Source organism: Coregonus clupeaformis, chromosome 3 (assembly GCF_020615455.1).
Source record: "Coregonus clupeaformis isolate EN_2021a chromosome 3, ASM2061545v1, whole genome shotgun sequence".
Classification (NCBI taxonomy): domain Eukaryota; kingdom Metazoa; phylum Chordata; class Actinopteri; order Salmoniformes; family Salmonidae; genus Coregonus; species Coregonus clupeaformis.
The window spans coordinates 6,448,739-6,471,821 of NC_059194.1; the positions used below are offsets into that span (position 1 = coordinate 6,448,739).

A 23,083-nucleotide genomic window follows, 5' to 3' on the forward strand; every position below is an offset into this window, starting at 1 on the left:
ATATGTTGTGTTATCATGATAAGTGGCCAAGCCTAACACTATGGCTGTGTTACTGCTTTGAAATGTTCCATATTGTGCTGGAGTTGAGTATTATAAATACCCTTGTAGCCATGGCATGTGAGCATATGATTTACTAGTCCTATGTTTACATTTTAGTCATTTAGCAGACACTCTTATCCAGAGCGACTTACAGGAGCAATTAGGGTTAAGTACCTTGCTCAAGGGCACATAGACAGATTTTTCACCTAGTCAGCTCGGGGTTTAGAACCAGCGACCTTTCGGTTACTGGCACAACGCTCTTAACCACTAACTACTGTGTTCCTTAGGCGGACAAGCTCACCTGCAGCAGACCTTCCAAAAACTTTGCAAGTGGGAATGAAATCTGAACATGCTGACATTTCAGTTTTCTTGTATCACTCAATTCATTGTATTTGTTTTGGATTGTATATTGTGATATTTATTAAGTGCAATATAGATATGTATTTTTCTATGATATGAAGGTAAATTAAAACTGGAAGACACACCGAGACATTATTTTGACCATTTCTTTTTTCCTCGGTATTCATGTATTTTATGGATAAAAAATTAAGCGCCACTATCAAAAATAAACAGTAGATGGCAGTGCAGTTTAGCAAACACCCCTAGATTATCTAGGTTTTGTAGCTCTATGTTTGATCTGTGACGTATAATCCGGCCGCCAACATCTGCGACGAAATTTCGCGGCAAAATATAGTCGATGAGAAGTGTACGGGAAAAGTAATGGTATTTTGCCAGCAGCTATTGTTATTGATTAAGTTATCGTTGTATGTTGTTTAACTGTTAGCTAGTCAACTTTTAGTTGGTTGTTAGCATATTGGAATCATATTAATGATGTCGGAGGTGATAGCAAGGCTGTTAAAATAGCTAGCAGGCTAAGAAACTATCACAACATTGTTCTTGGCAGCAGGTGGCTGATCGCTCTTGCTAACTAGATTTTTTTATTTGTCGTTTTTTTTCTTATTAGGTATTACACACGTTAATTAGCTCAGTTAATTAGTTTTATAAAATGGCATTAGTAAATGCAGATAGCATCAAATCGGAGCTGGAAATGTTCGGCATTTCTTGTGGAGACGAAGACATAATATTGGACAAGAGTAGGTGCAATTTTCTTCTGCCCTCAGACTTATCCCATTAAGATAGCTAACGAACTTGCTTTGCGAATGTTTTGTTAGCCAAATTACCAGTGATCTTGGCATGCTCTACTTCTCTCCCAGTGTTGGAGCAGTGTCTGTGCAACAGGTTGCAGGGGAATGAGATAGTCCTGGAGTGGGTGGCTTTCAGCACCACCAAGGGAGGATTGAAACTCAGTTTGAACACACTGGAGCAGTTTGAGCATGAGGTGGGAGAAAGAAAGACCCATGACCCCTTTCTCACTCTCACACACACTCGCTTGGTGTTCATTGTTGCATGTCTGGTCTTGGTGTGTTGCAGGTTCTAAACAAGAAAAACAAGGCCAAACCGGGCATCGCAAAGCGAGAGGAATCACTCAACAGAACCAGGGATATCAACTCGCTGCAGGACCTGTATCCACAATCTCTACCTCAGTGTTATGTTTCGCTTAGGATTGATGAATAACTATTTCAGTGTGTTTATATGTATGACAGTTGGAACAATACAGGACTCTGGTGGTGTCCCTTAACTTTGCCTTTCCAGGATCAAAGCTGAAGAAGAAGAGGAGAGTCTTCTGGACACCTATTCCACCCCAGCTAAGGTATTTTACACATACTCACCGGCCAGTTTATTAGGTACACCCATCTAGTACCGGGTTGGACCCCCCTACCCCCTTGCCTCCAGTGGTGTGCCTGATAAACTGTCCGGTGTGTATGTCTCTGTGCGAATGCTCCTTTCGTTGAGGTGTCTGTTTGTTGGTATTGTATGTGCTGTACAAAGCATTATCTCTGCTCTGTGTGTTTTTAGGGGTCTCAGAAGCGTGCCCTGACCACCCCAGAACACCCCCAGTCTAAGAGGAGTGCAGCTCTCATAGCCAGCCCTGGCCTGCTGCTGTGCCCAGCCAGCTTCTCCCCCAGGTACACCACACACACACACAACTACAGACACTATATATACAAAAGTATGTGGACAGCCCTTCAAATGAGTGGATTCTGCTATTTCAGCCACACCTGTTGCTGACAGGTGTAAAAAATCGAGTGCACAGCCATGCAATCGCCATAGACAAACATTTGCAGTAGAATGGTCCTACTGAAGCTCTGTGACTTTCACAGTGGCACTGTCATAGGATGCCACCTTTCCAACAAGTCAGTTCCTGAGTTCCAAACTGCCTCTGGAAGCAACGTCAGCACAATAACTGTTCATGTGGAAGAATTTGACTGGCCTGCACAGAGCCCTGACCTCAACCCCATCGAACACCTTTGGGATGAATTGGAACGCCGACTGCGAGCCAGACCTAATCGCCCAACATCAGTGCCTGACCTCACTAATAATCTTGTGGCTGAATGGAAGCATGTCCCTGCAGCAATGTTCCAACATCTAGTGGAAAGCCTTCCCAGAAGATTGGAGGCTGTTATAGCAGCAAAGGGGGGACCAACTCCATATTAATGCCCGTGATTTTGGAATGAGATGTTCGACAAGCAGGTGTCCACATACTTTTGGTCATGTAGTGTACATGGATACACCGCTACAATCATCTGTGAATACACACTCACTCACTCACCCTTATCCCCAAATGTGTGTCCTCCTCTCTGCAGTGTGACCCCCTCTCAGAAGTACAGTCAGCGTGGAGGTCGGGGGGAGGTGGTGTCTACATTCGGGGCCGTCCAGGGCACACGTTGGGCGGGGAGGAAAGGGCAGCAGAACGGGGTTCAGCTGGAGCTCCTGGAGGGATCAGAGGACTCTCTGATTGACAACTACAAGTACATGTTCCAAAGGCTGAGGGACGTCCGCAACGGTAGGCAACAAAACTACAACTACGGTAGTTATTTTAAACATCTTTATTGGATTATAGTAGAATTGTGATGACACAACTACTTCCTTATCCATCATTAATCTTGACTGTTAGATCAGTCCATTTCATTTTTTATGTGCCGACGTGAATGTTGTCTTTTGTCTTTGCCAGTGTTGACAGAGAAGATTGAGGAGCTGGGAGAGGAACTGAGGACAAACTTCAACATAGAAGAGTTCTCCCCTGTGTCTCTACCTGCTCAGGTACTTACAGGCAGCTCACTCTGCCTCCCAGTCACTCACACAGTATGTTCCCTCCTGTTCCCCCAGTTACTTTCAGTGCTGTGTGTGGGTATGTTTGTTAATTTCTCTCCTGCTCTCTCTCTCTCTCTCCCTCTCTGTAGGACAGTGTGACTGTACTGGGACAGGTGTGCTGTGACAGTAATGGGAAGCTTAACGCCCAATCAGTGCTGTTGGAGGCAGGGCCTGATCAGGGTGGGCGGCAGGTGCCAGTAGACCTGTCTGAACTCAGAGAGTACTCACTCTTCCCTGGACAGGTGGTCGTCATGGAGGGGATGAATACCTCGGGGAGGAAGTTGGTGGCATCTAAACTCTATGAGGTCAGTGGGATTCCTCTAAAACACCTTTGTTCGATTTCCTGGATCCTGATCAAGCCTATTCCAGGACTAAAAACTGATGGAGATTCTCAAGCTGACCAGTATGACTTCTAAGTTCTTGTTTCTTTGTTTAATTGTTTGATATTTTCTGTCTCTTAGGGAGTCCCTCTCCCATTCTACTCTAATCCCATTAAACAGGAAATGGACATGGACATTCCTGATGGTAAGGAAGGGAACTATGAGTATACACCACACACACACCCTAATGTCCCTGCTCTAACACATTACCAGAGCAGCTGATGGTAATGGTGGCCTGCGGCCCCTACATCCCCCCGACAGCTCTCTTAGGCACACACTCACACACACCCTAACGTCCCTGCTGTCCCTCAGTACCAGAGCAGCTGATGGTGATGGTGGCCTGTGGTCCCTACACCCCCTCTGACGGCCTGATCTTTGACCCCCTGGTGGACCTCATCAACATCATCGTCAGGGACCGCCCTGACGTTTGCATACTGGTCAGTATCAAGAGGTCTCACTCACTGACCCACTTTTTTGCTCTCTGACTAAAGTTTGTATGTTTGTCCCTCACATCTCCTCTCTAACCCACAGCTGGGACCCTTCGTGGACTCCAAACATCAGCAGATAGAGGTACCTTTTCCTTCTCTCTGTCTTGGCTACTGACTCTCGAGTTAGTTTTCCATATCTAGGATGTTGACTTGTATTTTCTATCAGAAATTGATTGTTTTTTCTTTTTTTGTGTGTAACAGAAATCTCTGGTGACTGAGACGTTTGATGCCATCTTCTCCAGATGTTTGGGAAGCATTGTGGAAGGCACCAAAGGGTAAATATGACTTTATATTTACCTATCCACTACACTGTTACCCCACCCACACACTGCTTCATTTTACCCCCTACATCCCGACCACATTAGCTCAATCTCTTCCCTTGCTTTTGTAAACATAGTTCTGCTTCCTCCTCAGAGTTGGATGTCGGTTGGTATTTGTTCCCTCCCAGAGAGATGTCCACCATCACTTCATTTACCCACAACCCCCTTTCACCCTGCCGGACCTCAGCAAGGACGACGCAAAGGTGAAATGGCCCACATGATGTCACTCAGAATTTTTTTTATCATACAGGAAATCTTCTGTCATAGAAAAACGGCATGCCCTACCTCAATAATGTGTTAAATTGTTTTTGCATTGGCTCTTCAGCGTGTGACCCTGGTGCCTGACCCCTGCACCCTGCTCATCGAGGGCGTGACCTTTGGCCTGACCTCTACAGACATCCTTTTCCACATGGGAGCAGAGGAGATCAGCTGGTGAGTGCATGTGTGTTCGGCTCCAGACCTCTACACTGTATCTCTTTTGGTGTTCACAGATTCATATTGCTTACCATGACTGCTCCTTCGATCAAAGTGTTTATATGGTGATACTGTTCTGTGTTTCAGTGCCGCTGGGTCGGACAGATTCTCACGCATCTTAAAACATATGCTGACCCAGAGAAAGTGAGTGAGCACAGGGACAGAAGGGTCTTAGTGATTGATTCTATTTGACAATTTACAAACACAATACAACCACAAATGTGGATAAAATGCATAAAATGTTTTGTCTAGGATAACACAAAGTTAAACTTCCATTGTGTTCAAAAACATAAAACATGTTACACATTAGAAGCTAAAAGCTGAATTGTAGTAAACACCGCATGGCCAAAATAATGGGAGGAGAGTGTTAAGCTTGAAGGGCATAGATTCAACACACTACTATCCTGTGTCCACACAGTAATTATTTCACTTCCTGGCTATTCTTGGACTCGTTTGAGGGCAAGAACAACTAATTTCTTCCCTGTTCTCTGTGTAATATATATAGCTACTACCCCTTGTACCCACCTGTGGAGGAGGTGAACATGGACTATGAGAAGTTCCAGAGTTACGGCCAGATGCCCCTCAGTCCTGATATGCTCATCGTCCCCTCAGAGCTACGCTTCTTCATCAAGGTGAACAACAAGGCTGGTTCACACAGTGGAAACTCACTCTTTCTCGCTCTCTCTCTCTTTCCCATCTTTTTCTCTCTTTCCATCTTTCTCGCTATCACACACATTTACAATGAAGCTTTAAAAAAATATGTAATTTTTCACAGGATGTGATTGGCTGCGTATGTGTCAATCCTGGACGCCTGACCAAGGGGCAGGTGGGAGGGACTTACGGCAGGCTGCTCATCCAGAGGAGCGCCACATCGATAGATGGGAAGAGAGTCAGTCCCTGTGTGGCCGGCCAAGTGGTCAAGATCTAACCTGATTGAAGACTGACTGAAGATTGATTCCTCTTCATATTACAAAATGATCTATTCTACAACGACTATCAATGTAGCTTCTTACTGTAATTTAATTTGATAATTTGCTCAGTCATGTATGTGCTTGGTATTCTACTGAATCACTCCTTATTTTACAGTGGAGTTTTCCAGAGATGATATTGATTATCAGTCATCCATTCTGATTATCACTCTTCTTGTCAATAAATAATTATTTCTCAATCTTCTTATTGTGTTGTATTTATTTTCAGCTGCCATTGTTCAACCAGTGATTTTTTCCACTGCAATTTGTTTAAGTTTACATGAGAATGCTCAAAAGGGGGCCTTTCATTTTGATAAGATGGAAACGGATCTTCAACCCAGCTATACGCGCAGGCGCAGTGGATATTTTGACAGCCGCACTGAGCAAACATGGCGGCGGCCGTAGATAGTGTTGTGAAAGTGTAAGTTGTCCTTTGTTTATTTTTAACGAGTAGGTGCATTTGACACTTTCAGAGATTTAAGTCCCGACGTAGGAGTTGACAATGTATTGGAAACTATGTAGAACATGGCTATTTGCCGTCTAGTTATCTTTACAGCAAAGCGTTGTCTACACGTAGCTAGCCAACTAGCTATGTGGCTATTGTTTCTCTAGCAAGTTTAGCTAGCTTATGTTAGACAACAATGCTTCAATTGAAAATGGTTGTCCTTTGTTAACTTACTGTAAACAAGACGGAAGTTTATAAACGGTCGACATAAAGATTATGGTGTGAATTTAAATTGCACCTAACGTTAACTAATAGCTACGTAGCTAGCTTTATAGCTAGGCCCAACGTAGCTAGCTTGCCAACAATTGAAGCGCACCCTGTCTGCGGTTCTGCATTGTCTACCTACTGTAGCTAGGTATTATCCTGTAATATTACAGTGAACGGAGTGGTCCTGTACAACTATACATAATTATTCGTTTTGAAATGGTTAGAATAACGACTATGATCATTTCTAGTCTAGCATGAGTGTGATTTGTGTTTTATTGATTCAGGCTCGGGGAGCAGTACTATAAGGATGCTATGGAACAGTGCCACAGCTATAATGCTCGTCTGTGTGCGGAGAGGAGCATCCTTATGCCTTTCATCGACTCTCAGACTGGTGTTGCTCAAAGCAATTGCTACATCTGGATGGAGAAGAGACACAGGAGTGCAGGTCTGTAGCGAAGACACACACACACACATTCACTCCCTCAAAAGCACACTTTAATGATCAACACTTTTTCATCCATATATATATTTTGTTCAGGCATGGCTGCTGGGCAGCTGTATAGCTATCCATCTCGACGCTGGAGGAAGAGACGTCGGTCCCACCCTCCTGAGGACCCCCGTTTGGCCTTCCCCCCTATCAAATCAGGTACAATTCATTTTTATTGTTTGTTCTTAATGTCAGAGGGCACAGTGTGGCCCGGTAGTCTTCTGCCTCTTCAGTATTGAATAAGCCTCTCCCGCTCTGTGTAGCGGAGCTGGAGCTGGGTCTGAAACGGGATGTCGTGGGCGCGGTGGACGGCAGCAGCCTAGAGGCCCTGCTGAAGGGGGAGCCCCTGGAGAGGAGGGGCCCGCCGGACCCCCGGGCCCCGGAGGACAACCCAGCCACACCTGAACCCGTGGCCGCCACAGTCTCCAGCCACACCTCCTCTGGACGCATCCGCAAGGTTAGATGGAACCTCTGACCTCCCTAGATCAATGAACCAAATATATATTTTTTAATGCACATTTTACAAACGAGGCTCTGTCAGTGCACCTGTCTTATCTTGAACTCTACTCTGCTTTCAGAGGGTGCTGGACCACGATGACTACCTGGATGATCTGGACGATGAGGACTTTGAGGACGAGACCCCAAAGAGACGAGGGAAGGGCAAGTCCAAGGGTCGTGGAGTGGCCAATGGAAAGAAGAAAATGGAGGCAGCCGCTGCAGCCCTGGAGGAGCAGGACAAACCTTACGCCTGTGACAGTGAGTATAGATTTATTCGATGTAAATTCTGGTGTATGTGCATGTATGATGACTTACTCCATAATGATGTGTGTGTTTGCAGTCTGTGGGAAGCGCTATAAGAACCGTCCGGGCCTGAGCTACCACTACACACACTCCCATCTGGCGGAGGAAGAGGGGGAGGACAGAGAGGAGATAGATTCCCCTCCCCCCCGGCGCCATCCTGAGGAGCACAAGAGTGAGTCACTGTCTGGAATGATAGCTACTGGAATCATGAGTCACATTCTACTATAGAGCTGGTCACATTTCTATTATAGATCTAGAAACTCCTGCTTATCTCATGATACCAGACCTGGGTCAAATGCATGTCTTAACAGTTGAGGTGCGCTTCATTTACTACAATGGAATCAATGGAATAGTCCCAAAAGTGCATACCCAAAGCTAAATGAAGCACACCTCAAGAGCGAGTCAAACTATTACAAAGTTAAAGAGTCACTCTACTCTAGTTTCAGAGGGATGTCAGTGTTCTAGGGCAGGTTGAGTGTATTTCATTCTCATTGTTCTCTGTCTCCTCTCTTATCTCAGCTCCTAAGAAAGGCCCTAACGGTCTGGCCCTGCCCAACGACTACTGCGACTTCTGTCTGGGAGACTCCGCCCACAACCAGAAGACCGGCCAGTCAGAGGAGCTGGTGTCCTGCTCAGACTGCGGACGCTCAGGTAGGAACCTCCTACCCACACCCCACATTTCCATCAAAGGGATAGTTCAGGCAAAACCTATATTTGGGTGGAATGACCCTTACCTTGAGTTGTCTGAAGGCCCAGGGTGACAGAATCCACAATAATCCATTATTTATTTCTGCCACAGCCAGGAGTTAGCATCGTCAAAATTCATGAATGTAAACAGCCAAACTGATGTTATCAATGCTGCTCTATAACTCCTTAGTGTAGTCCTCTGGCTCTATTTGAGTGTTCTGTGGATGTATTTCAACCTTTATTTTGCCAGGTTGGTAAGTCATTGACAACAGACCTGTGTCTGTCTCCCTTCAGGTCACCCGTCCTGCCTGCAGTTCACAGATGTGATGATGGCAGCTGTAAAGACGTACCGCTGGCAGTGTATCGAGTGCAAGTGCTGCAACGTCTGTGGTACCTCAGAGAACGACGTGAGTGCTGCTCCACCTCTGCCTTCTCATACTTCTCCTGTTCTGTGTCTCCTCACACACACTGTTTCTCTGTCTGTCAGGACCAGCTGCTGTTCTGTGATGACTGTGATCGAGGATACCACATGTACTGCCTCAACCCTCCTATGACTGAGCCCCCAGAAGGTATGTCACAGTCTAACCACAACTTCTCTTTGATGTCAATGAAGCCCACATTTACTATGTTGAACTGGTGAGTTTCCATGTATTAAACTCTCTCTCTCTACAGGGAGTTGGAGTTGTCACCTTTGCCTGGCGCTGCTGAAGGACAAGGCATCCATATACAAGCAGCAGAGCCTTACCACAGAGGATGAATAGTGGTTAGTTGTTAGTATCTTTGGGGCCACCCCAGAGTAACCCACCCTGCCCTCAGCCAGGGGACCCCACCTTACCACCCCACACAACGACAGTAGCTCCTCACACCCTGGTCCGCACCCCCTCAATGACCAGGAGGTAGGGTGTGGGTCTGGTTGGGGACTGGAGAGGAGGGAGTCCTCTCCCCACCACCCTGTAGGCATGCCCCTTCCTGTCTCTCCTCCTATCACGGCTGTTAACTCACCCGGACTGTTACACACTCTGCAGAGACCACCGTAACCCTGGTAACCACTGTCTCTACAGAGTTCATGTTAGAAAGAAAGGATTAGCATCTCATGCTAACTATTCCCCAACTCAACTCCCCCTCTCCTTTATATGGTGTGGACTGCTAAGACAGGCAGTGTGCTTAATTTGTTGCCAAAATATCTATTTGTACTTGTTAAAAAAATAACCAAGTGTATGGATTTAAGGATTCCAAAATATGATCACATTGTTGAGGGATATTAAGTGGACTTTTGTAGTGAAGTTGTCTGTGTACTTCTTTTGGATGCTTTAAAAACATTTTTATCTCAAAGGTTTTCCTGCAACAACAAATATTTAAGGAACCTCTGGTGCCAAGGTCCATATGTTGTGTCCCAAATGGCATCCTATTCGCTATATTGTGCACTTCTTTTGATCAGGGTCCAATAGGGCGCCTTTTGGGACGCAACCATAGTCATTCTATCGTGACTGAATCACGTCTTACTGCTGGTCTGATTTTAAACCTAACATTGACAATTTCTTAGCTATCGTCTTTATGGTTTATGTAGCTGTTCATATCTATGCCACAATGAGCGAGGCACATTGCATGCAGAATTGCACCTGTACTTGAGTACGAATGCACACACACACACACAATTCTTTACTTTTTTTTAATTATTTCTTTACATTTTATATCACTTGATATTCCATGGGGTTGGGGATTTTTTTCTAGTAGAATTTTGTAAAGTACCGGTATATACTAACGACGTCAATGGAGAAAAAAAAAATGCATATTACCCAATGCCAGTACTGTATGACATTTTCTATTTGTTTTTAGTGACATTTTGATTTATTTTATGATATCATGTTCATGATCTCCATAATGAGTTATGGTAAATAATGTATTTTTATTTACTTTTTTTGTATTGAAACTGCTTTTGCCCTATTAAAATGTCTATGTATCTGCAAACAAAACTGTCTAGTAAAAGTGTCTTAGGGAAGTGACAGGGACATATAGGCAATCCCCAAGCTTTTGTTCATACCGCCATAACTTACAGGAAACTCAGGGAGGGGTATATTTTAAAGGAGGGAGACTGCAAAAGGGATTATTGCACAGACTGTGGTATCTATTGTACTCAACACTAATTCTCTAAAAAACGGTGCTCCGAAGTATTTACAGCAATGAAAACACACTTATCAGTTCAATAGTGAGTGAATAAAACATGCTAAACACATACAACTAGACTGAACAAAATAAACGCAACAATTTCAAAGATTTTACTGAGTTAGAGTTCATATGAGGAAATCAGTCATTGAAATAAATAAATTGGGCCCTAATCTATGGATTTCACATGACTGGGAAACATGCATCTCTTGGTCAGATACCTTTAAAAAAAATGGGCCTCAGGATCTCGTCACGGTATTTTTGTGCATTCAAATTGCCATCAATAAAATGCAATTATGTTTGTTGTCCGTAGCTTATGCCTGCCCATACCATAACCCCACCGCGGGGCACTCTGTTCACAACGTTGACATCAGCAAAGCGCTCGCCCATACACATGGTCTGCGGTTTTGAGGCCCGATGGATGTACTGCCAAATTCTCTAAAATGACATTGGAGACGGCTTGTGGTAGAGAAATGAATATTAAATTCTCTGGCAACAGCTCTGGTGGACATTCCTGCAGTCAGCATGCCAATTGCACTCCATCAAAACATGAGACATCTGTGGCATTGTGTTGTGTGACACAACTGCACATTTTAGTGGCCTTATTGTCCTCAGCACAAGGTGCACCTGTGTAATGATCATGCTGTTTAATCAGCTTCTTGATGTGCCACACCTGTCAGGTAGATGGATTATCTTGGCAAAGGAGAAATGCTCACTAACAGGGATGTCAACAAAATTTGAGAGAAATAAGCTTTTTGTGAGTATGGAATATTTCGGGGATCTTTTATTTCAGCTCGTGAAACATGGGACCAACACTTTACATGTTGCATTTATATTTTGGTTCAGTCTACATACATTAAGAGTGATACTACAAGCATACAATTATGTATGATTAGCCGAGTATGGTTACTGCTGTGGCACTCCTACAAGCGATACAATAGTGGGTTTTAAAGGTCCAATGCAGCCATTTTTAGCTCAATATCAAATCATTTCTGGGTAACAATTAAGTACCTTACTGTGATTGTTTTCAATTAAAATGGTCAAAAAGAGGTTTGGAACTCTTTCTAATTGGTCTGTTAAGTAATTTACCGCCTGGTGATGTTACCAGGCAGTCCAAAACTCCATCCCACCGTCTTTTCAAACAGCTCTTACACTAAAAGGGCATTATCATACATTTCATAGTGGAAATATATAAAACAGGAAAATAAAGTTTGACTGCACTGGGCCTTTAACACTTTAAAGAATGACTCCTCATTGTCATCACGTAACTGTAAACTGTAGATGGATACAAATTCAATACATTATAAATTCATTGTGCGAAGTGCATGTTCTCAACTGGTCATCTTGGGATATCACACATTATTCTAGTTGCTCTGTATAAAACTATGTAAAAGATCCAGTTTGAAACATTGATCAAAGATCAAATGTGAGGTTTCCCATCAATATAACAATACTCATATGTCTCAGAAATGCAAATGAACCCTAACTAAATACCCGTTCACATACAACTGAGCAATAATGTCAACAAGTAAAAACATGAGGACAAATAGTCTCATTATAATCATACTAAAATGTGTGAACCTGGCCTACAGTCGCTGTAAGCTGACCGAGCAGAGTAGGAAGATGGCGTAGAACATCATGAGACAGAGACCCAGTCTGCGGTCCAACCACCAACGGTTCAGGTGAACACTCAGGACCTGCAGAGAGAGAGTGATAGAGGAGGAAAGGATAGAGAGAAATTGAGAAAGAAGTGAGAGGTGGCTAGAGAGGATTAGAGCAGCAGAAAAGTACTATATACGGTCTGATTTTGTCATAGAAATAACAACTTTAAAAGATATTACAGTGATACTCACAGTGAGGAACACTGAACCCAACAGCAGAACAACTGAATACACCAGGCCTTTACTGTTGATGAACACCTGCCAACCATAAAAACACTCAACCTCTTTTTGCAGATGCACATCTGGCAACCTCAAAGGCACAACACCTAGCAGCTTTTTGGTTGAGAAACATTTGTCAACCAACAAAAAAAAAGATGTCCCTACCACTGATCCGTAGTCGACCACCAGAGTGCGCAGGAACCAAGGGAACCCAAGTCCCAGAAGCACATCGAAGATATTACTGCCAATGGAGTTAGAGACAGCCATGTCCCCCATACCTACAATACACACACCATAGTCAAAATAAGGCATACAGTTAGAGACAGGCATGTCCATCATACCGTACAAAACAAACAAACAAAAAGGTTAACATCACAACACACGCAGACTGATTAGAATTCCGTTACCTTGTCGAGCTACGATGAGGCTGGCCATACAGTCCGGTACGCTGGTGCCAGCTGCCAGGAAGGTGATGCCCATCACCACCTCAGGGATGCCCAGCGTGAAACTGATAACGGTCACCTGGGAGCATAGAGGGCATTAGGTGACATAAGGGATTGTTTCATCTCATTAGACAGCATTGTCCCACCTTGTGTGTTATGTGTAGGAACGTGTGTGTGTTTATGTGTGAGCTTGTGTATGTGTGCTCTGTAGTCCATACCATCCAGACCATGAGGTAGGAGAAGAGTGCGATCCAGAGTGTGGAGGCCAGGAAGGTCAGGAGGTACCAGCGGCTCCAGCGAGGCAGGACACAGTTGGGTATGGTGCAGCAGAGCAGCAAGCATAGAGGCCATGACACCAGCCAGCGCACACGCTCACAGTGCCCTCCTGAGGACGGAGGGAGCAGCGCCTTCATTTTTCAATCATCAATCAATCACAAAGTGCAACAGTAGTCACAAAGAGCTTTACAGTAACCTGACCTCAACCTACAAAGAGCAAGAAGCAGCAGCAAGAAACCTTGAGAGGAACCAGACTCAATATCATCAGAATGTAGTAACAGGTTACTTGTTGAGAGGAACCAGACTCAATATCATCAGAATGTAGTAACAGGTTACTTGTTGAGAGGAACCAGACTCAATATCATCAGAATGTAGTAACAGGTTACTTGTTGAGAGGAAGCAGACTCAATATCATCAGAATGTAGTAACAGGTTACTTGTTGAGAGGAACCAGACTCAATATCATCAGAATGTAGTAACAGGTTACTTGTTGAGAGGAACCAGACTCAATATCATCAGAATGTAGTAACAGGTTACTTGTTGAGAGGAACCAGACTCAATATCATCAGAATGTAGTAACAGGTTACTTGTTGAGAGGAACCAGACTCAATATCATCAGAATGTAGTAACAGGTTACTTGTTGAGAGGAACCAGACTCAATATCATCAGAATGTAGTAACAGGTTACTTGTTGAGAGGAACCAGACTCAATATCATCAGAATGTAGTAACAGGTTACTTGTTGAGAGGAACCAGACTCAATATCATCAGAATGTAGTAACAGGTTACTTGTTGAGAGGAACCAGACTCAACATTATCAGAATATAGCAACAGGTTACTGGTTTGTAAATGTGTGTGTAAGGTAACGCTCACCTGGCACTATGAAGGGACTGAATGAGACCTCCTCTTCTTCCTCCAGCTCCTCCTCTTGGGGCTGTAACCCCCCTTTGTTCCCCTCCGGCCCCCCATCCCTGTCTCCGTCCCCCTCCAGTGGCTGCCTCTCACTGTCCCCCGCCCCACCGTTCTCTACTCCCCATGATGCCCCCCCATCTCCCCTCTCCTCCCCACTGTTCCCTATTCCCCATGTGGCCCCATCTCCCCCCTCCTCCCCTGCTCCACCGTTCTCCTCCTGGCCCCGAGCCCGGCTCAACCTCTGCCTCTGTGTGAGTGAGAAGGTAAGAGACAAACTTTATACGTTTTACAGTTCTGAATTTGTTCAGAGTAGGAGTATGTCACAACTCCAGCACGGCGCAGGAGAACATCCAACAGCACAATGTTGGCATTCAGCATTAAGCCAGAACAGAGGAACAGGGATGATGCAAGCATAGTGTGTATGTGCTTTGTAATCATGCATCCAGCAAAGGCTAAGGCATGGGGGTGTAAGGAAATATGCAATGCATGTGTGTGTTTTTTGCACTTCTATAATAACCATGCATCTTTCCATGCTAAGGTGTGGAGACATAGCGCTGTGTGTGTGGATGTGTGTCCTGTGTACCTCATTGATGACCATGCGTCCTGCCATGCGGAGCCGTGTGTAGGGGGGGAAATGTGGGGTGATCAGGAGATGGAGGCTTGCCTCAGAGAAGGTCAGCTGGTGAGGGTGCAGACTCATCATCTCATCCACCATCACTACAGCAGAGTCCTGCCCTGCACACGAGTCTGGGAGAGAGAGGGAGGAGGAGAGAGGGAGGGAGGAGGAGGAGGAGGGAGGAGGGGGAGGAGGAGAGAGAGGGAGGAGAGGAGGAGGAGAGAGAGAGAGGGAGGAGGAGGAGGAGGAGAGAGAGAGAGGGAGGAGGAGGAGGAGGAGAGAGGGAGGAGGAGGAGGAGGAGGAGGAGAGAGAGGGAGGAGGAGGAGGAGGAGAGAGAGGGAGGAGGAGGAGGAGGAGAGAGAGGGAGGAGGGGGAGGAGGAGAGAGGGGGAGGAGGAGAGGGGGAGGAGGAGAGAGGGGGAGGAGGAGAGAGGGGGAGGAGGAGAGGGAAGAGGAGAGAGGAGGGGGAGGAAGAGGAGAGAGGAGGGGGGAGGAGGAGGAGGAGAGAGAGAAGGAGGAGAGATGGAGGAGGAGGAGAGAGGGAGAAGGAGGAGGAGGGTGGATGGATGGAGCGCAAAAGTAGGTTTTCAATTGAAAGAGCTACTTTATGTCTGTCTATTTTAGAATCATGATACAATGGGAATATGTTCCATTTGATTGAAAACAATCTGAAGCAATGTCGATACAAGTGTGTGCATACACACACACACACACAACCAGTGGTAGAGACACAAACCCACCTCTCTTCAGCAGCACCATGTCAGTGTCACAGTCGACTCCTCCATGCCCCACTGCGGTGGTCCGTCTCAGGGTACTGAAGCAGGGCTGGCCCCCTCGACCACAGTGCCTCTCCACCCAGCCTGACAGGGGTCTGTTGAACCTACACACACACAGTATCACAACCAACATCTGTCATGGATAGATACTGTCCCTTGCTTGTGCATATCTGAAGTAAAATGTTGTGGGGTAAGAGGGGGCACTGAACAAACAGTAAACTATAAGAGGCAAAATCAGTTACTCACTCCATGGTGATAATGTAGTCAGTTACTCACTCCATGGTGATAATGTAGTCAGTTATTCACGTCACGATAATAATGTAGTCAGTTACTCACTCCACGGTGACAATGTAGTCAGTTACTCACTTTATGATGATAATGTAGTCAGTTACTCACTTCATGATGATAATGTAGACTAGATACATGGAGATCAGTATGATGGTCTCCCACCTACAACAGAGAAAAACAGTTTAAAAGCACAATCTGTATGCATCACTGAGTTCTAAATATGTAGAGAACCCTGGTCCAATGTTCTTACCAAATCACTTTGTCATCATAGATCACCACAATCAGCATCAGTATAGACAGGATGTAGTAGAGAGAATCACGGAGCAGTGGCCACCAGCTCAGAGAGATAGGCTGCGAGAGAAGAGAGAACCGAACACACTGATGAACAACACTGCCTGTCTAAATCGAAATCCTGCCATATTGCTTTCACCTGTCTCAAATAAGGCGAGTTACCTGTCCGGCAAAGATCCCACAGATGCCGATGATGACGAGGATGTTGAAGACAGCCGATCCCACGATGGTCCCTACACCCAGGTCACCTTTAGTGATGAAGACACCTGGGAGGACAAGAGGTCAACAGCAGTGCATATCGATCCAATCAGTCCAATCGGTACTAATTTGTAGGCCACTTTTGGTGACCTGGGCCACGTTCAGTACGAAAACGTTGTGGAACTTTGCAGATAGAAATCCCACAACTAGAGTTGACGTGATTCCTTATTCTATATACCAGAGAAGTATATTTGTTTTACATCATACATTTCTATCTGAACGTTGGCCAACGTTTTGTCCTGCTGAACGCGGCCCAGGATCAAGGATGTAGAATACTGACCAATCAAGGAGGTGAAGAGCTCAGGGGCGGAGCTTCCAGCCGCCATGAACGTTGCCCCGGCAACATCCTCACTAAGTTGAAGATTCTAGAAAAGAGGTTGAGGTTAGTGGATAAACAGAGAGGCTTTGTAATTAAAACAAACTGCAATCAGTGAAGAGGCAATCAAAAAGTAATGAGGGAAACAAACCGCAGGTTGGCATTTATTAGGATGACTCATGTACTGGACGCAGCAATGCAGAGTGGTCACTAGCTGGCACAGCCACAAAGTCATTAAACCTAACCTTAACCTTAACCACACTGCTAACCCTAATGCCTAACCTTAAATTATGACCCAAAAGCTAATTTTTGTTTTCATGGATTTTTACAATATAGCCAATTTTTGGGCAAGACTTGTGACAATAAATGTCAACCTGCAAAGAAACCAACAGAAGTGGGAAGGTGTTTTTATTGTCACCTCTGATATCTTCTCCAGTGATGGAACAAAATAGACATCACAGACTATAGCCAGGGCATAGAACATGTAGATCGCCTAGGAAACACAGGAGAAGAAACAGTTTGTCTGTGGACTGAGTTGGATGACGTAGAGATTGTTGGGGTACTGTTACAGTAGAACGGTGTACTACAACAGCACTGTTGAACAAGGCAGTAGGCTACATAGAGATCCTATTAAATTACTAGATATGTATTCTAATTCCTAATGATATGGCTACTCACACAGACTACATGGAGAAGAACTGCTCCCTTTCTCCTCTGCTCTGGAGAGAAGATGTCTGCTGGAAACTCGTGCATTGCTGAAAGAGAGGGAGAGTGTTTTCTGAAGAAGGGTTCCAATCAAGGGAATAAGAGGCATTCAGTTGGTCATGTTCCAAAACTCTAGCAGTTCTTGAGATGTGAGATCATGTGACCATGTGAGTGTTCCATATCATCTCCTAGCAACAGGCCCACAGCTCCTGGTTTAAGTGGACTTTTTAGAATATATGTCACATGACAGTGACAGGCGGACACAACCTACCTCAGACCCCTTGGCCTCGACCTTAAACTCACTCACATAGTTCTACGCATATTTGCACACACCCTGAACATGCATACATACGTACACAAACACACCAGACAAGAAGAGAGGGCGCTACTAACAGGGCATTTTTAAAAGCTCAAAATACACTCTGTTGGCAGTTTTAGAATTTAGCATTTAGTTGCCTAGCAACACGAACATCAAAGGGGTATTAATGAGGGTTTAGGTATCTGTCTGAACCTCTTTAAAGCCAGACCCAGTAAGTTTAATTAACGTAATTTGTGATGATGAAATATCAAACTGTCAGGGAGACAAAACAAACCCAGGCAAGACATCATTACGTGCTCTATCAGAGTTCTCAAGCGGCCGCTGGGCCAGCCACCCTTCCATCTGTCAGTATCAGTATCACAAGCATGTAGGTTACTCTACTGTATAAAAATTACAATTTACAAGTGGAGTCAGTTATGAACGTTACAGCAGTAAAATGTCATTCTAATTTACATAGACAAGTTCAACAATATAGGCTGGCTAATGCGGTGCAACCATAGCGCTGTTTTCTGCTTGATCTCTTTCAGTGCAAACATTTGCCTGGAAAAGTCGACCCTCAGCAACTATAGGATTGAATCAATTTGCCATCAAAAGGTTGCAATAGTAAACTTCACATCCAAGAGGAAACAAATATTAACCAACTAGCAAGTGCATGAAAGTTTATTTGGCTGTAGGCTATTTACATTTGCAAGTGTAACCGGTGTGAAATGGCTAGCTAGTTAGCGGTGCGCGCTAGTAGTGTTTCAATCGGTGACGTCACTCGCTCTGAGACCTTGAAGCAGTTGTTTCCCTTACTCTGCATGGGCTGCGGTTTTGTGGAGCTATGCTTCGAGGGTGACTATTGTCATAGTAAATATATAATGTTATAGCTTGGTCTGACTAAAATCTTGTGCATGACCCATTTTGTGTTGGGCGTTTGTTTTCAATACAATGGACAAAAGGGTCCTATCTTGTCAGCCTTGTCAGCAGGTGGCCAAGGACAACACCCACGCCATAGGTCTCTCAGTTCTTCCAACTCACGAGTTCTTGCTCTGAGGACACACACACACACACACACACACACACACACACACATCATCACTGATAACACACACACACACACACACACACACACACATCATCACTGTTAAACACACACACACACACACACACACACAAAAATCTCCTTCTCTTAGGCTGAACATTTGAAGACAGAGAACCCGACTCAGAGCCAAATGCAACAGTGACACTAGCCTGAAGGGGACCTCGCCCAACTCATCAGGACCAATCAGAAGATCAGAACTACTAGATTCAACCTACTTCATTTTATTGCATAAAATGTCTGCACACAATGTTTCGGGGCTCTCTTCTGATAAACTCCCTACGAGTTTGACGAACGAGTCCGTGCACGCTATTCCAGATATCTTTACCTCTGAATAAACTGCCTTATATTATACAATTATCCACCTTGTCCAAAAGTCTCTACTTGGTCTCGGTTCTCCAGTAAACTTGTGATCATCAACACTATTGTCGATGTGTGCAGAGGGTCCCTGGTCCAAGCCCAGGTAGGGGCGAGGAGAGGGACGGAAGCAACACTGTTACATTGATGCCGTGACCCGGATCACTGGTTGCTGCGGAAAAGGAGGAGGTCAAAGGGGGGTGAGTGTAACCGGTGTGAAATGGCTAGCTAGTTAGCGGTGCACGCTAGTAGCGTTTCAATCGGTGACGTCACTCGCTCTGAGACCTTGGAGTAGTTGTTTCCCTTACTCTGCAAGGGCTGCGGCTTTTGTGGAGCGATGGGTAACGGTGCTTCGAGGGTGACTGTTGTCGATGTGTGCAGAGGGTCCCTGGTCCAAGCCCAGGTAGGGGCGAGGAGAGGGACAGAAGCAAAACTGTTACACAAGCAATGCGTGTGTGTATCTATATGTTTACTAGCCAGCTATATTAGCTAACTAGTTTGCTTCACTTACCAGTAGACAGAGCTGGCTTTCATGATTATTATCCATAGTTTCCAGCATGCTGCTGGCACTGCCCGTGTAGCTCAGTTGGTAGAGCATGGCGCATGCAACGCCAGGGTTGTGGGTTCGTTTCCCACGGGTGGCCAGTATGAATTTTTATTTATTTTTTTATTTAAAAAATGTATGCACTCACTAACTGTAAGTCGCTATGGATAAGAGCGTCTGCTAAATGACTAAAAATGTAAAATGTAAGTCTGAAATATGGTCCAACTAGCAAGTTTTGCACCAGGAAAATATTTTCAATCCCTTGCTGAATGAAAATCGCGCACAATTCCAGTTTTAATTAGAACTAGCAACATCAAAGCAACTTTGTAACGACAGACCCACCAGTGTTTTCAAATCTGCAGTCTTGCGTATCGTCAGCTGTCGCACCAGCAGCGACGCACAGACATTCCTGTCAGCCAGGAGCCAAAAAAACATGCATTTGTCAGCTAAATTATACGTTTATTCTGTATCACTCAACTCTCATTTATGAGTCTCGTTTGTATTGAGAGGGATATACACTATATATAGAAAAGTATGTGGACACCCCTTCAAATTAGTGGATTCGGTTATTTCAGCCACACCCGTTGCTGACAGGTGTATAAAATCGAGCACACAGCCATGCAATCTCCATAGACAAACATTGGCAATAGAATGGCCTTACTGAAGAGCTCAGTGACTTTCAACGTGGTACTGTCATAGGATGCCACCTATTCAACAAGTCAGTTCCTTAAATATCTGCCCTGCTAGAGCTGTCCCGGTCAACTGTTAGTGCTGTTATTGTGAAGTGGAAATGTCTAGGAGCAACAACGGCTCAGCCGCTAAGTGGTAGGCCACACAAGCTCACAGAACTGGACTGCCGAGTGCTGAAGCGCGTAGCGGGTAAAAATCGTCTGTCCTCGGTTGCAACACTCACTACCGCGTTCCAAACTGCCTCTAGAAGCAACATCAGCACAAGAACTGTTCATCGGGAGCTTCATGAAATGGGTTTCCATGGCTGAGCAACCGCACACAAGCCTAAGATCACCATGCGCAATGCCAAGCGTTGGCTGGAGTGGTGTAAAGCTCTGGATCCGTGGAAACGCATTCTCTGGAGTGATAAATCACGCTTCACCATCTGGCAGTCCAAAACAGACGAATCTGGATTTGGAGGATGCCAGGAGAATGCTACCTGCCCCAATACATAGTGCCAACTGTAAAGTTTGGTGGAGGAGGGATAATGGTCTGGTGCTGTTTTTCATGGTTCGGGCTAGGCCCCTTAGTTCCAGTGAAGGGAAATCTTAATGCTACTGCATACAATTACATTCTAGACGATTCTGTGCTTCCAACAGTTTGGGGAAGGCCCTTTCCTGATTCAGCACGACAATGCCCCCTGTGCACAAAGCGAGGTCCATACAGAAATTGTTTGTCGAGCTCGGTGTGGAAGAACTTGACTGGCCTGCACAGAGCCCTGACCTCAACCCGATCTAACACCTTTGGGATGAGTTGGAACGCTGACTGCGAGCCAGGCCTAATCACTCAACATCAGTGCCCGACCTCACTAATGCTCTTGTGGCTCAATGGAAGCAAGTCCCCGCTGCAATGTTCTAACATCTAGTGGAAAGCCTTCCCAGAAGAGTGGAGGCTGTTATAGCAGCAAAGGGGGGACCAACTCCATATTAATGCCCATGATTTTGGAATGAGATGTTCAACAAGCAGGTGTCGACATACTTTTGGTCATGTAGTGTTGTTAGATATGTATTTGTTAATAAAGCTGCTGTACTTATAATTCGTAAAGCCTTCATTTGTGTCACTTTGAAGTGATCCAAATGGCAAATTCATCTTTCATCTATACATTTCGAGATATATTAAACCTGAAGAAAAAAATGTGACATTTAATTTGGGACTTACTGAGTCTGGCTTTTAAAAAATGAGGAGAGACAGACAGAGTGATTGACAGATAGGCTAGAGACACTGGATGAGCGAGTGGGAAGCAAAAAGAGAGAGCAAGGAGCGGAGGAGTAATGCACAGGTAGAAAGACAAGACACCAACGATCAAAGAGCACAGGAACAAAAACAAAAATACGTAGCGCACCAGCTCTGGGCGTTGTAGGAGTGTAGGAGGTGTGGTTCTCCTCTTCTCTCTCCTGCATTAGTTCTCTCTTAGACCAGGGGAAGTCACCAACAACATCCCTGGGGCTGGGAGAGTCTGTCAGGATAGAGCAGCATAAATTATTTCCTAAAAGATATTAGCCTATGAAATATTATGAGCTTATAAAAAGCGATCACATTGTTTTTATAATATTATTGCAAGATAATTTAATAATGAAACAGGTGTGATGATTGAATAAACCACTGATATTTTATGTATGAATTAAATGGATAACGCGACTCTTTGGGAAACGCACCTGTTACGTCTAGGAGCTGCATGAGCCAGGTGGCGGTGATCATCACTACTCCACAGACACCGAACCGCCAGAAGAGCCTCGTGCGCTTAGGTCTCACCGCCGCCTTCATCTCGCCGCTGTTCCCTCCGCTCAGAACATGTCGGTCAAAATAACAGCGTCGGTTCTCCGGTTTATATCAGATGATCAGATGGAATCTTTTTCATGCACTCTCAGGGTTCTTCACGTGCAGCCATGTATTTGTGTTGTCAGCATCCCTGCACCCATTCTTTCCCACTCTCTGTCTTCAGAAGCGCAGCATCTTCCGTCGGCATCTGTCTGTTCCTCCACGGAACACGAGGCAAGCGGCTATGGGGTTTTTGCTAAATAATTAGTCTCGCACACAATATGCTATGGTTTTAAACGTCACATCGTCTTAAGTCTGTACTGTTTCCAGATTCTCCCATCATCTCTCCTTCGCTCCCAGTCTGTTCCAGTATCTTCGGGGGCTCGGTCACGAGGGGTGTTTACTGTGAGCTCGTGGTGCCACCATCAGTGAGCGCGCAAATTGGGTGGGACGAACCAACGAGCGAGCTCCAGTCTCAGAGACAAAATATGTATTTTTTAACATGAGAGACATGTTATGTTACGCCATTATGTCATTAATAATATAATATAAGACAGACAACACAGACACAATTCAAATAAATAAATTTTTATTTCATTTTTATCAAAATGCTTCCACAAATACGAGCACAAAATTATTGTAGCAGTAATTCACATTAAAACCACAAGATGTCACAATAATTTTACGCTTTTCACAGTTGACAGCTGTTCGGGAATCAGGAATGACGTCGGGGGATTGGGGACTATGTGGCGGACCAATTTTATTCCGATGGAAGACGCAGGCCAAGATGTCGACACAAGTCCAG

General features: G+C 44.9%; 3 protein-coding genes across 3 annotated transcripts; 2 read left to right on the forward strand and 1 right to left on the reverse strand.

Moving 5' to 3' along the window:
* The first annotated feature begins 703 nt into the window (after nucleotides 1–703).
* pola2 (polymerase (DNA directed), alpha 2) lies at nucleotides 704–6,086 on the forward strand. Its single transcript, XM_041856908.2, has 17 exons — nucleotides 704–1,133; nucleotides 1,254–1,378; nucleotides 1,471–1,562; nucleotides 1,693–1,750; nucleotides 1,957–2,066; nucleotides 2,745–2,944; nucleotides 3,113–3,201; nucleotides 3,342–3,557; nucleotides 3,714–3,777; nucleotides 3,945–4,069; nucleotides 4,164–4,202; nucleotides 4,322–4,395; nucleotides 4,535–4,643; nucleotides 4,766–4,872; nucleotides 5,002–5,058; nucleotides 5,420–5,546; nucleotides 5,690–6,086. The coding sequence occupies exons 1-17, from the start codon at nucleotides 1,046–1,048 to the stop codon at nucleotides 5,840–5,842; spliced, it is 1,833 nt and encodes a 610-aa protein (XP_041712842.2). The 5' UTR covers nucleotides 704–1,045; the 3' UTR covers nucleotides 5,843–6,086.
* A 149-nt stretch (nucleotides 6,087–6,235) lies between these two features.
* LOC121540215 (zinc finger protein ubi-d4) lies at nucleotides 6,236–10,542 on the forward strand. Its single transcript, XM_041848903.2, has 10 exons — nucleotides 6,236–6,303; nucleotides 6,879–7,039; nucleotides 7,133–7,240; nucleotides 7,345–7,538; nucleotides 7,660–7,837; nucleotides 7,920–8,054; nucleotides 8,402–8,533; nucleotides 8,864–8,976; nucleotides 9,057–9,138; nucleotides 9,242–10,542. The coding sequence occupies exons 1-10, from the start codon at nucleotides 6,272–6,274 to the stop codon at nucleotides 9,328–9,330; spliced, it is 1,224 nt and encodes a 407-aa protein (XP_041704837.1). The 5' UTR covers nucleotides 6,236–6,271; the 3' UTR covers nucleotides 9,331–10,542.
* Nucleotides 10,543–11,827: 1,285 nt separating this feature from the next.
* Nucleotides 11,828–22,689, reverse strand: LOC121538118 (sodium/potassium/calcium exchanger 3). The gene is made up of 16 exons (XM_041845905.2): nucleotides 22,176–22,689; nucleotides 21,863–21,976; nucleotides 17,464–17,540; nucleotides 17,204–17,278; nucleotides 16,750–16,834; nucleotides 16,374–16,477; nucleotides 16,171–16,271; nucleotides 16,029–16,082; nucleotides 15,597–15,736; nucleotides 14,824–14,987; nucleotides 14,202–14,487; nucleotides 13,274–13,440; nucleotides 13,020–13,134; nucleotides 12,778–12,890; nucleotides 12,586–12,651; nucleotides 11,828–12,429 (listed from the first exon to the last, which is right to left on the reverse strand). The coding sequence occupies exons 1-16, from the start codon at nucleotides 22,282–22,284 to the stop codon at nucleotides 12,319–12,321; spliced, it is 1,881 nt and encodes a 626-aa protein (XP_041701839.2). The 5' UTR covers nucleotides 22,285–22,689; the 3' UTR covers nucleotides 11,828–12,318.
* Nucleotides 22,690–23,083: the final 394 nt, after the last annotated feature.

Bases quoted from the DNA above. Each gene is read 5' to 3' on its own strand.
- LOC121540215 (XM_041848903.2), top strand. From the start codon at position 6,272: ATGGCGGCGGCCGTAGATAGTGTTGTGAAAGT. The intron at 7,539-7,659 runs GTTAGATGGAAC...CTCTGCTTTCAG, and splicing joins CCTCTGGACGCATCCGCAAG to AGGGTGCTGGACCACGATGA. The intron at 8,055-8,401 runs GTGAGTCACTGT...CTCTTATCTCAG, and splicing joins CCATCCTGAGGAGCACAAGA to CTCCTAAGAAAGGCCCTAAC.
- pola2 (XM_041856908.2), top strand. From the start codon at position 1,046: ATGGCATTAGTAAATGCAGATAGCATCAAATCGGAGCTGGAAATGTTC. The intron at 3,558-3,713 runs GTCAGTGGGATT...TCTGTCTCTTAG, and splicing joins TGGCATCTAAACTCTATGAG to GGAGTCCCTCTCCCATTCTA. The intron at 5,059-5,419 runs GTGAGTGAGCAC...TAATATATATAG, and splicing joins CATATGCTGACCCAGAGAAA to CTACTACCCCTTGTACCCAC.
- LOC121538118 (XM_041845905.2), bottom strand. From the start codon at position 22,284: ATGAAGGCGGCGGTGAGACCTAAGCGCACGAGGCTCTTCTGGCGGTTC. The intron at 16,083-16,170 runs GTAAGAACATTG...TCTCTGTTGTAG, and splicing joins TATGATGACAAAGTGATTTG to GTGGGAGACCATCATACTGA. The intron at 14,988-15,596 runs GTGGGTTTGTGT...TCTCTCTCCCAG, and splicing joins CATGGTGCTGCTGAAGAGAG to ACTCGTGTGCAGGGCAGGAC.